The 13,540-nt window shown below is 48.6% G+C and overlaps 1 protein-coding gene across 1 annotated transcript in view; it reads left to right on the top strand.

The window, feature by feature from the left end:
- Positions 1-13,540, top strand: part of KCNMA1 (potassium calcium-activated channel subfamily M alpha 1) — a 672,109-nt gene that overhangs the window by 399,297 nt on the left and 259,272 nt on the right. The window contains exons 5-6 of the mRNA XM_070433250.1: positions 586-679; positions 1,474-1,585. Coding sequence (XP_070289351.1) covers positions 586-679; positions 1,474-1,585 — 206 coding nt within the window. The remainder of the gene's footprint in view (positions 1-585; positions 680-1,473; positions 1,586-13,540) is intronic.

Genomic DNA, 13,540 nt, shown 5'->3' with positions numbered 1-13,540 from the left:
TGCTGCACATGAATCCACACGTAGTCTCCCCAGAACCTCAACCAGGACCCTCTCCTCCACAGCTTTCCTGAGATGCTCCTGGGTCCTCTCCTGCTCATCAGCTGCTGGCTTTCAAAAGGTCCCCAACACGGCCACCGTGTTTAATTGGCAATGGGCTCCACTGCCAATGTGCTGAAGGGTGTGAGGGACCGTATTCAGCTCTGGGACGTGTCCTCTCAAAGAAAGAAGCCAGTCCTTTAAGGGTTAATGTGAAATGAAGGCATTTGGTAGTGTCTCTTGCTTGTCCTTCCTCCAAGGTGTCTGCATGACCTTCTTAAAATTTTTAGCTCAAATGTTGAATGATGATGAAAATAATAGAGAGATATAAAATTATAAAAATAAACAACAGAACAAAAGACTGGATGGTTGAATGGAAAGACCCCTTGGCGATGCTTGCTTGATTATCACAGGGGGTAGGAAGACCAAGTGCTTTGTTTGATGGACGTTCACTGTGTCCTCTGCCCCAGCACCACCACTGCGCAGCCTGCGGGAGACTGGATGGTGCCTCTCATTGACCCCATGCTTTTTCTTCTTCCTGTCTAATAGCCCCATAGAATCCTGCCAGAATTTCTACAAAGATTTCACATTACAGATCGACATGGCTTTCAACGTGTTCTTCCTTCTCTACTTTGGCTTGCGGGTAAGTTGGAGCAACACTGCTCGGTACCGCCGTGGGGGGTGCAAGTCTTGTTCCCAAGGGCCATCCTCCACCAGCCTCTGCTCTCGCAGGCAGACAAAGCCCAGTGTTCCCCGGGGACACAGAAGCCCTGCGTCCCGAGTGTCCGCCTGTGGGAGAGCCTTTTCCTTAGAGCAGCGTTTTCTGAAGTACATGTTCATTGTGTTCACAGGGGGAGAAACGGGGATTGAAATAACTATTATGCCTCCACTGACCAACTGCTTCTCTTCCCTCTATTCAAACAGGAGGGCATTGTTCCCTTAAACAGAACTTTAAAAAAGTGCTCTTTACCTTCAAATGTTTGTTTATCAGGGCCCACTTAGCTGAATCCTGAGAGAACAGTGGAATCAGGGCGGGGGGAGCAGAATTTGGGGCTTGGGAGGGTTACACTACACTCTGTTTATGACAAGAGTGGTACAGAGGTGGATTACAGAGGTGTGTGTGTGTGTGTGTGAATGAATGCATCCATATACGCTTTATTTACATTAGAGAGTCTTCCCTCTGATGCAGTTGGAAACCACAGAAAAATATACTGCCTGAGCTTTCTCCAAGGCCAACATAGCAAGCAATAAAAGAACAGCCTTTAGAAACGGCTGTCTGAATTCTAAGATAAAAATAGCATCTAATTGGTGTAGATATGAGAAGAATATAACATCTCTCTCCAGACCCCCACAAGAAACCAAAACATAGCCTTTGGCAGAGTATATTTTGAATGCTGGCACCAGGCTTCTCATTTTTCCCTCTTTTCTTTCCCCCAGTTTATTGCAGCCAACGACAAGCTGTGGTTCTGGCTGGAAGTGAACTCTGTGGTGGATTTCTTCACGGTCCCCCCGGTGTTTGTGTCTGTGTACTTAAACAGAAGTTGGCTTGGTAAGTCAGCCTCTCTTCCCTTCTTCCTCCTGCTTCCAGGGCCATAGCTGAATTAGAGACTCCAGGGCGGGTCAGAGGGCTGGGCTGTTCTGCAGGAAGGAAGTTGTGTGTGTTAATGTGAACAACTCCTGGAGTGTTAGATGCTGATGGGGACAGTTCTCGGAGCACCAGACCACAGGATTTGCACAGCTTGTGCTTCAGGTAATGCGGTTTTGTCATTGTGGAAGCTTTTTTATATATATAAAAGCCTAAGCAACCGTCCGACCATCCGACTGGTAGCCATGACACGCAATGACCACCAGGGGGCAGATGCTCAATGCAGGAGCTGCCGAGCTGTGGTGACTTGGCAGCTGCAGTTCTCAGGTGATACACCCTGAACCAGGGATGAGGGAGCCCGATTCTAGGGTGTGTCACCCCGAGAACTGCCCTCTCGCAATCCAGGACCCCTCAGGGGATATCAGAGAGCTGGTTTTGGCCCAATCCCCGCAGGCCAGGCTGAGGGACCCCACCGGTGCACGAATTCGTGCACCAGACCTCTAGTATATGTATATTATACTCAGTATAAACATTCAAAAATGCTTTCATAAAGAAAGTATTAATCATATTGCCCTCTTGCCCCCCTCCCTGCCTGCTCTCTGAGCTGCTCAGTGTTAACAGACCCCACAACTTTCCTTCACATTCATTCCACCACAGAAAGCATGAATGTTCATACATGATAGTGTGCTAGAAGTGGTGGTCTTTGTACAAGATAATTGTGTGAATCACATTGTACAAAAATTTGGTTTTCTTACTAATAAATGATGGACATCCGTTCAGCACAAAATTCTATATATTGTTGTGCCCCAGTTTATTCAGCAATAACCCTAATGATGGACCACGCGATTGTTTTCTTCTTCTACTGTATGCAATGGTCTAATAAACACACTCATCTACGTATATGTACAATTTTATTTGCATAGATAGTTCTAGGTTCCTGGGAGAGGATTTGAATATGTATATTTTACTTTGTGCAGATGTTGATGGATAACATTTCAAAAATGTTGTGTCAAGATATGCTTCTACAAGCAATATATTGTGATGTTCTTGCTAGCACTGTGAATTTATTAGATACATAGTATCATATATTTTAAAAATAAGCCTCTTTTATATGTAGTATATGCAATAATCACATGCACATGTGTGTGTGTCCTATATGGGTACTATTTTCTACCAGTTTTCTCATGCTTGATTTGAGACGTGTTTGCTCAGATTGGGTGTTCCAGCCAACACAATGAGCCCATCGAGCTGCACGCAAATCTGAGAGATGTCTTCAGTATGACCCAGATGTGCTCTGCGGCCAAGGGTTCCAGATACCTTAGTTTAGCTGCTAAATGGCTTTGTGACGCAGGGACTCACTTTTCATCACTTGACCCGTTGTTTTGCATCTGTATACTGAAGGTTGGGCTAACCGATCTCTACGGTTCTTTTAGCTCAGAAAGTCTCTACGATGCTTGTATCGATGGGAAATTTGGGGTCTAGGTTGTTGGGGAGGACTGGGAAGTCAGTGAAATTAAATCATCAACATTTCCAAAATTACATATGGACTGCTAACCAGGGCTTTTTCTAGCCATCCCATTGCAAAGAGCACACACACACACACACACACACACACACACACACCCTTAAACAAAGAGGCAAAGAATGAAGGGAGGGAGAGAAGGAAGAAGAGAGGAAGGATAAGGGAGGGAGGGGGAAGAGTGAGAAAGAGGGGGAAAAGGAAGGAGGGGGGAAAGGAAGAAAGATGGAAGGAAGAAAAGGAATGTGCCTTCTTTTCTTGGCTATGCTCTGTGCACTTAACAGTCACTTTTCTTTTCTGGACCCTCAGTTTTCCCATCTGAAAAATGGGAGGGTTACCATAATTACTTCCAGTCCTCATAGCTCCTGAATTTGAATTTCATGTAAGGATCCATTCTACCTGGGGCCTTGTGGTCCTAGATGATGAGGAGACCCCTTCCTGACTGTGGTGGAGACACTTCTGCAGCCAGCAGGTCTCACCCGGGTAAGGGTGTGGAGCCAAGCCTCCGCCTTGTGAGTGAAATGTGCCCTAGAGTGTCTTATTGCCAGGAGACCTTGGGTGTTGTAAGAGCCCATGCCTTCTTGTGGATGGCTTCATCCTGATTTCTGGAGGTGTGTTCTGATCTAGTGAGATCGATCAGAGCAAACAGAAAAGGAGGAAGAAAAAGGAAAGGGAAGAACATAGGATACATTTTGCATCTATTCTGGTTGCTCTTCAAAATATGCTCTAAATGTGCTTCAATTTGTTCATGAATTGAACAATATTTATTAAGCATCTACTATGTGTCAGGCACGTTTCCTGAAATCATAGACCAATGACATTTTTGGGCCCTGAAATAATGATAATGATAATTAGTAATAATAATAATAATAAACAACTAACCTTTCTCCTCTTTTTTTTTTTTTAATATATTTTATTGATTTTTTACAGAGAGGAAGGGAGAGAGATAGAGAGTTAGAAACATCGATGAGAGAGAAACATCGACCAGCTGCCTCCTGCACATCTCCCACTGGGGATGTGCCCGCAACCCAGGTACATGCCCTTGACCGGAATCGAACCCGGGACCTTTCAGTCCGCAGGCCGACGCTCTATCCACTGAGCCAAACCGGTTTCGGCACCTTTCTCCTCTTGTAGGAGAAAACACCTGTAATAACAACACTTCTTGTTCTTTGGTTACTAAGCCCCTGGGTGAGACTCAGTACTGGTCTGCCTGTTGTGGAAGGGAATGCAGTGTGATAATATTCCAATATTCCAAGGCGGTCCTCGTGTCTGACTTAATACCTGGGTTATTACACTGTGAGACAAGGATTGTGCCAGCGGTGAAATGAACATTCCCATGAGGCATGGCATGTAACCTAGAAGGAATCATCTCATTAAATGGGGCATTTCAGGAGGTGCCGCCTTCCTCTCGGGAAATGAAAGGTGTTGCCTTTACTGGCTGAGGTTTGGGCTGAGCTGCAGGAAAGTGCGTCTCCTGGTTCTCCCGCTCACACCTCCGTGGCCCTGCCCAGACAGAGGTCTGGGCTGCAGCTGGCACTTCGGGGCTAAAACACAGGGAAGGCCATGACTACCTACACTGTCTTTCCCATAGCACAACCCTCACCACGTTTGATTTCTTATTGTTAATATATGGTTGCCTATTATATATAGCACTAGAGGCCCGATGCACGAAATTCGTGCAAGAGTTAGGCTTTCCTTCCCCTGGCTGCTGGCATCGGCTTCCCTCTGGCACCCGGGACCCAGGCTTCCCTCTAGCCGCTGGCAGGCACCTGGAATATTATGCTTTTATTATTATAGATAGTGTGGTATTTACTTCCTTTTTGTGCATATTCTTCGTGCCCTTGATAGTGTATTACTAAAAACAGCTAATATTTATTCTGGTTCTACTAAGTTCTGGGTGCTCTGACAAGCCTCTGACAAACATGAACTCAATCCTCAGCTAGGAATTATTTTCCCCATTTTGCAGGTAAGGAAACTGAAGCTCAGAGAGGTTAGCTATCTGGTCCAAGGTCACACTGCCAGGGCGTGATGAAAGGTTATTTGTCCCAGATTTGGTCTGGCTTTATGTCCATCCGCAGGCTGCACTCTTCTCCATCGGTCCTGCCCTGGAAAGTTTTGGGGTTTCGGGAACTGGGTTGGGGATGACCCAGCTGTTGCACCTTCCATCTCTTCTCACTCACTGAGGGCTTCGCTGGGGGCAGGCAGGGAAGAGTTCTTATTTAAGAACACACACCCTCATGGCTTCTTCCCACGTGTCCTTTCCTACGCCCAGTTTCTAGAGTGGCCACTGGGACCAGGGAAACACAGGTGTACCCTGAGCCCCGGGGCACCTTAGCCACTTGAGGATCAGTTCTGCCTCACCTGAGAGAGATGGGGGCTGCCACGCGTCCTACTCCACAGAGCAGAGAGGATCCAAGATGAGCTCTGGCTCCACCTCCTCAATTCACGTCATGGCTCAGCCACTTGCTGATGGGTCACTCTGAGCAAGGTCATTGTACCTGTCTTACACTCCGCCTTCTCACCTGCACAATAGGGGTATTAACAGCACTCACCTCATAAGGTTGAAGTGGGGATTCAGTGAGGTAATGTGAGTAAAGTGCTAGGTTCATAGGACAAACTTAATGATCATTCTGGGCCTCTCTTTCTCACCTACCTGTCAGACTTTAAAGCCCCAGGGAAGAGCCCTGGCTGGGTGGCTCAGTTGGTTGGAGTGTTGTCCCGTACACCAAAAGGTGGCAGGATCGATTTCCGGTCAGGGCACAAACTTGGGTCGTGGGTTCCATCCCTGGTTGGGGCAGGTACAAGAGGCAACTGTTGGATGTTTATCTCTCTCTCTCCCTCTCTCCCTCTCTCCTTCTCCTTCTCCCTCTCTCCCTCTCCCTCTCTCCCTTTCTCCCTTCCTTCCTCACTCTAAAATACATATCCTCGGGTGAGGATTAAAAGGAATAAAAAATATAAAACAGCACCAGGGAAGAAAACAAACCAGAATAGGAACCAAAATAAGGCAGCAGGACGTGAGGACATCCACGTCCACAGGCAGCACGTCGCTGCTTATTTTAATTCCTGTTCCCACACACCAGCTTCTTCATTTCTGTTTCTTTCACAAAATTATTCTCCTCCCTCCCTAAAATAAATAGGCCATGAAATGAGAGATGTGTCTTATTTTGAGACGTGAATGATATGCTCTGGGGAGAGCTCTTTTCTCTGTGTGTCTCATGCTTTTGGGAACTACATCCCTAAGGAAGGCCAGTGGGCTGTGGCTCCTTTGTGTGTTTATATATTTTTGTTGAGGGTCATCTTGTGTGGTTAAAAGAAGAAAGGAGAGAAAAAATATGCACTCCCTGGCCAGTCAATGAAACTGTTTTTCCGGAGCACCTACTGTGTGCTCAGCGCCGGGAGGAGGGCCACCTGCCTGGCCGCTCTGGGCTTGCTTTACTGTGATTCTCAACATCCTCTGGCCCCGCTTCTCTGACGGAGCAAGTCAGAGTCTAGTGAGGAGCCACAGTCATGGACCCTGGTCGCGGTTAGACCTGGCCTTGGCCCTTAGACTTTAGAACCTTCAGCAAACTCTGCTAGAAAAAAAAAAGAGTTAATGCCCTGCCATAGGGCAATTAAAACGACGTAGGCTCTCTGCTTATACAATATGCCCGGTCAGTCTGTGTTTGTGTTATAAGGTGATAAAAACAGGTTTGGAAAAAAAGTACAGGTTCTTAAAAACAACAGCAACAAAAGGACAAAACATCGTTCCTGTTTGAGACTAAGGCTTCAATCTAGCTGTGGAACCAAAATAAACACACAGGCAGCAACAGCAGGTAACACTGCCGGCTGTGTAATTAAGGCCCAAATTGCCAGGTACAGCCTGTCAGGGCCCTGGGCGTTCAGAGGAGAAAGAGCTGCTGTGGGCGGAGGAAGGCGAGGCGGCCTCTGGGAGGGTGGCCAGCGGAGGCTGTGGCTGGGGAGCCCGCAGATTGGGTGACAGAGCCAGTCTCCAGCGTGGAGGATAGCGGTGCCCACGGAGGACACCATCCTAGATAGGAAGTGTCCTTTCCCTGTGCCAGGCATCAGCCTCACAGCCTTGCCAGGCGAGGTGTGAGTTTGTTCTTGTTGCAGTAAAACTGCCACAAACGTAGGGTCTTAAAACAACTCCCGTTCATTGTCTTTCATTCTGTAGGTTAGAAGTTCACACAGGTCTCTCTGGGCTAAGATAACAACGTGCTCTTTTCTGGAAGCTCTGAGGAAGACTCCATTCCCTTGCCTTCTCCAGCTCCCGCAGGCCACCCACATCCTTGGCTCACGGCCCCCTCCTCCATCGTCAAAGCCGGCCGTGGTGGGCTGAGTCCTCCTCACAGAGCATCGCTCTGCTCTTGCTCTGTCATCCCCACTCTTGACTGTCTTTTCTGCCTCCATTTTCCACTTCGAAGGACCCTCGTGATTACATCAGGTGCTCACCTGGATAATCCAGGATCGTCCCCCATCTTAAAGTCAGCTGGTTAGCGACCTTAATGTAGCTGCTACTGTGATTGCCTTTTCCCGTGTAAGTTACCATAGTCACAGGTTCTAAGGATTAACATGAACGTTCTGCCTATTTTGCCAAAGGGGAAGCAGGTTCCGAGGGGATAAGTAACTTGCCCAAAGGCATAGAGCCAGGGAGCCTAGAGCGGGTGCGCGTGCAGGAGTGGCTCTGCACAGCGTGGAGGCCAGAAGCTCTGGCAGGCGCTCAGGGCTGCAGCATTCTTGTCACCCTGCACTGTCCGGGCCCGCTGTGTGAGCAAGCCTGAGACCTCCCTATATCCTCACTCACATGTAGGGGTTTTTGTTTGTGTTTTATTTATTTTTTTATTTTCCAATATCTTTTTATTGATTTTAGAGAGGAAGAGAGATGGAGAGAGAGATAGAATCATCAATGATGAGAATCATTGATCGGCTGCCTTCTGCACACCCCCTACTGGGGATTTATCCCATAACCCGGGCATGAGCCCTTGACAGGAATCGAACCTGGGACCCTTCAGTCTGCAGGCTGACGCTCTATCCACTGAGCCAGACCAGCTAGGGCATTGCTTATGTTTTAATTGTCTGGACAGATGTGCCTGTTTTCCAACCATGGTTCTTAAGCAAGCTACGCCCAGCTCTGGCACCCTTTCTGTGTGGCTGCAGCAGATGAGGGCACGAGTTAGGTCTGCCGATCCCCTGGTTGAAAGCCCTCCTTTCTTAGAATCCTGCTTTCTGCCTTTCTGAGTTTATTTAATGAGCAGAGAGAAGCCAGAAGTCTGGAGTGCCAAGAGGTGAAGGAGTTTTGGTGGCATGCCACCATGTTCCCAGGGGAAGCCGTGCAAGGGGTCAGAACCCCACTCTCCCCTGGAGCGGGCATTTTCAGGGGCTCGTCTGCAGTTTCAGGGGCACTGTTGCTTGTCCACTTCAGAAGGGGTTCAGGGCCGCTCCCTGGCTTGAAGAACCCCAGGTGAAGAGAGGTTAATACCTGGGCCTGACCTTAACCTGCCCCTGCATTTGGTGAAAATAATTGAGAGTGAAAGCCTTCGCTGGTTTCTGTTTTCGGACACCGGTTATTTTCAGTGTGTTAAGATGTAACAAAACAAAACAAAACAAAACAAAAACAGAGAGTGGAGGCAGCCCCTTTTGGGCAGCCCAGCCAGACACACAGACCCAACTCCCAGCCTCCCCTTCCCCTCAGATCCCCTGCCTCCTGCCCCCCCCTCCCCCATCAGGCTGCTGGGGGGCATTTGCCAGCTGCACCTTTCCTGGTATCCAGCCAGGAGTGAGTTTCTGCCCTGCCTGCCTCTCTGGTTACAGCCCTTTCCCCACTGAGCTCAGCCTCCCTCTCCTCCTGTGCAGCCTTCCCATTCTCCCTGCTGGGGGTGAATTCCTCCCTGACCTCTGTTCCCTGTGCTTTTATGATCAGCGCTGCGAGAGCAGTACAATCACTTAGGATGCAGGTCCACGGCTCAGCGTGTCAGGGACCTTGGCCGTCTTGTTTTTTGCTGTGTCCCCGGTGCCTTGAACAGTTCCCGGCACATAATCTGTGCTTGTTGAATGAATGAATGAATGAATGAATGGATGAATGAGTCTCACAATAATGATGATAATGAACCATTGTTGATTGCTTACGAAGAGCAGACACTGGGCTCAGCATCTCCTGGGCATTATCGCAGTTAATGTGCACAGCAACGCCAGAGAGTAAATACTTTGAGGCTGCCTTTACAGTTTGGGGGACCAGGTTTGGGGTTAGGTAACTTCCCCAGGTGGTCAATGGACCCAGGACTCAGGTTGCTCTGGCTCTAGAGCCACTGCTTTTAAAAGTATTAGCCAGTAGTTCTCTGAGTGTGATTGCCAGATCGGCAGCAGCAGCCCCGGAAATCTTGTGAGAAATGCAGATTCTTAGAGTCCAGCCAGGACCCTGTGGGTTGGAAACTCTCCGAGTTTGACCCAGCAGCCTCCTGGTGATCCTGATGTTCACCCAGTTTTGAGAACCACTGTCCTTTGGCTGTCCTTTAACACCCCCCCCCCCCCCACCCCCAACCAGAGAGCTCTGAAAACTCAGGAAATTAGAGCAAACCTCCAGCCAGTTCAGTCGAAGTCTCTGGGTTGGGGGTAGGGGGTGACCTAGGCTCAGCCTTTGAATGGTCCCCAGTTGCATTTGAATGCACTAAGGGTGTATGGCTCCTAACTGAGTGGGCCTGAATGCCTCCCTAGAAGATGCTTCCTACACTTCGGTGGGCATGTGAGCGCCCGGTCTTGTTAGAGGGCCCTTTCTGACTCAGGAGGCGGGGGTGGGGGCCGGGACTCTCCATTTCTGTAGACCCGGGAAATGCCCAGTGGTCAGGGGACTGTGCTTGAAACAGCAAGGCTTCCCACCTGTACTGTGCTGTCCAATGTGGTGGGCACTAGACGCATTTAGCTATTTAGTTGCACATTAATAAGAATTAAACCCAAGCTCTGTCGCTCAGTCATCCTGTTGCAAGAGCTGAGAGCTCTGCATGGCTCGAGGCTGTGCTGTTGGACAGCACAGAGCATCTCCATCGCCCAGGAAGGCCCTCAGGGCCACACAGTCCAGGCCGTGAGCCTGTGACAGAACACACCACAGTTTTTCCTTTTGTGCTCCCAGGACAGTCTTCAAACACTGGTAGCTGGACAAACGTTTACGGAAGTGATTTTTATTGAAAGGACCAATGGTAAAATGTTTATATCTAAAGAAGGAAATAACTTTCTTGAGAGGATGTAGAATAATCATTAGTACACTATCAAAATGAAACTCCCCATCACCTTAACCAAATTAAATTACTGTAGGAGGAAAAAAAAAAAAAAAAAGCACAAAGAGGCCCTGGGCGGCCCCAGTCCCAGTTCTTCCCCAGCGCTCTCTGCAGCTGAAATGGACTTCTGGGCTCTGAAAGGAGAGGCCTCTGGCTCCCCCTACAGGCCTGCATGGAGTTTGCTGGATGATGTGGGATTAAGGGGGATGGAGGAAGAGGGGGACAAACTGGCTCAAACTCAGATGGCAGCTTGTGCTTGCTAAAGGTGGGGGGCGGCCCCTGTGCACCCCCATAGGATGTATCTGATGGCTGGACCAACACTGCAACCATGAACTCCCCTCCAGGGCCTCCTGGCCCCAAGGCCCAGGTCTGGAAAAAAGGGCCTTTGAGAGCCGGGAGGTCAGCTGCTCCCGAACCTCAGGCATCTGACATCTAGATTCTCTAAAGCCCCTGGTAAGCCCTCCTGATAGTTAGTAGTTTTATTTAAAATAGTAACAAAAAATAGTAACAAAAAGTGTGGCTTTTCTTTTGGGGCCCAGCTGTCTTTGGGGGTAGGGAGAGGGAGGAAGACAGAACATTCTAAAAGAGAAGAAAGTGCTTCTAGAATCGGAGTAGTGGTGCATGGGTTCATATTATATGTAAATGTGCATGTGATATGTATGTGTACATATGTGCATTGACATATGCAATGTATAATTATCCCAGGGAATGTTCCAAACAATGCTATGAAATTGGGTCATTTTAATCCCATTTTATAAATGGTGAAACTGAGGCACGGGTGGTTCAGTAGCCCAAGGGTCACATAGTAAGGGCAGAGCCAGGCTTTGGACCCAGCAGTCTACCTCCAAAGTCCACATTTCTTGATGCTATATTATGCTGACTCTCTAACTATAATATTGATTAGCTCTAAGAATTACACTTCAAAAAATTAGTCAGTGGTTTTGTTCAATCAGATCAAATACTGAATGCAGCCTCCCCCTTCCTCCAGTCTCTTGACAAAAAGCAGAGACTCCCTCACAGAATTTCTTTGGTCCCCCCAGGTGAGAAAGGAAATTGAGAAGAAAACTCAATCAGTCCATTTGGGGGAGGGGGGCCAATACAATTTCTGTAACTCACCTGCCTCCATCCTACTTGTTGTTAAATTTTAAAATATTTAAAAAACATGTTTCCTCTTTTCTATCAGCCTCCTTTTCTGAGCTTCTTGGTTTATTGTACACAAGTGAGTGGTGAAATAAATTAAAAACAATCCATGTCACTATGGTAAGTCCATCCTGAAACAGTATGTTAAAGATCATGGGCTCTATTCTTTGCCTGAGATTATTATTATTTTTTTTGAGGAGGAGGAAACTCAATGGCACCATGCATCTTGGGAATAACACTGGATGGATTGCTACGAGGCTGCTGGAGAAATAAACGCCTTTGGTTCTATCCCTTGGCTGGGCTCTGAGAGGACAGCCCGGCGAGGCGGTGGGCTCCAAGTTCAGATACTGTCAGGGAGCTGATGGCTGTTCTGTAGCTGTTGTAGCTGAAACCGCTTTGAGAGAAATGACTCCCCTAGCAGAGATTTCCCGTTCCGTCCCCTTGATGTTGCTTTGTCAGGGACAGGCTTTAAATAAGATGCCCTCTGTGGATAGCAGAACTCTAAATCCTCCTTGAGTTGCACAGCCCTGTTCTATGCCAAATTGGAAATTACATCCCAAAACGAATGTCTTCAAGGAGCAAATTCAGCAGCCGGTTTTCGTAAATGCCAGAGCCTCTCCAGATGGCTGTACTTCATCTGGGTGTTACTGGAACAGCCTCCTCGAGCAATCTAAATCTCTAGGACTGGCGACTATTTACCTCCACATCATTTTCAAAGAGCGATGCCTTGCTTCTTCTCGAGGGCTCAGGCCTGGGATGGGTTGACCGGGCTAGCGGATCAGGTGGGGAGAACATGAGCACCGGAGGGCAGCTCTGAGACTCCGCTGCACTTATCCAACTGAATACCTACTGTGTGCAAGCCACTGTCTCCTAGGAATGACCCTCAGAGGGGGAAGACAAAAATGTTGCCTTTAAGATGTTGATGATACTTTATAAGGAACAATAACAAATGCATAGAAATTCAGAGGAGGAACAGAGGCAGGAAAGTTGTCCATCCCAACCCAAAATAGACTTCATGTATCTAGAAAGTAAGCATATTCCTCCAAGAGCAAAGCAGCGGAGGTGTGGTGGGCAGGCCAGTGCGTTGCCAAGAAACTCATGAGAAATAAAAATTCTTGGGCCTAGGCTCGAACCTATAGACTTTTGGGGGGGTTGGTGTAATAAACTACCCAGGGGGTTCTTACACATGAAGTATAAGTATACGCGCAGTATGTTAGGATCACCTGGGGAGCTTTGAACTTCCCCTCGTCGCAGCCAGATAGACCATCAGAGCTCGGCCATTAGAATGTTTCCAAGTGTCCTGGGTAATTCCAACACGCAGCCCGGGTTGAGAAGCCCTGCACAGGGGTGGGTCTTAACTCAGGGGCACACCTGAGTACCTGGGGAATTAAAGGAGCAACGCCAGGAGCACGTAAGCTCCCTCCCAGGCCTGCTGAGTCCCAGTCTCTGTCCATGGCAGAACATGGACACGGCACCTTCTAGCGAGAGGAGCAGCTCTCCACCTCCAGCCTATGTCAGAGTCACCTGGAGGGCGGCTGGAGTGCAGGTTGCTGGGCCCTGTACCCGGAGTTTTTGAATCAGCAGTTCTAGGGCGGGGCCTGAGGATTTGCATCGCCACCCGGTTCCCAAGTGATGGCTGCTGCTGCTGGTCTGAGCCACACGTGGAGAACCAGGGGTCTAACCTTGGGGTGAAGCTGAACCTCCTCCCGCCCCCGGGGCAGAGTCCTCTGTGCCCTCCCCCCAGGGAAGATTCTCTTGGGGCCTGACCCCTCTCCACCCCCAGGATCATTTATCTTAACAAACATTCTTTCCCATTCATCCTACCTGGAGACACGGAGGTGCCCAGGGCTGGACCCGCACCTGCTCACCACAGTCAGGGCAGGTGATGGGTGATGAGAAGAGCTGCATTTCTGATGGAGTACATCATATTACTCGAAATAAATACCGAGTACCACTATGGTGCCACTTCGCTCTCTTATCACCAAATCCATCGTC

This window comes from Myotis yumanensis, unplaced genomic scaffold (genome assembly GCF_028538775.1).
Source record: "Myotis yumanensis isolate MYYU_CA2020_CCGP unplaced genomic scaffold, mMyoYum1.0.hap1 SCAF_13, whole genome shotgun sequence".
Taxonomy (NCBI): Eukaryota; Metazoa; Chordata; class Mammalia; order Chiroptera; family Vespertilionidae; genus Myotis; species Myotis yumanensis.
The sequence above is the reverse complement of the archived record's forward strand: the minus strand, read 5'-3'. Positions and strand labels throughout refer to the sequence as shown.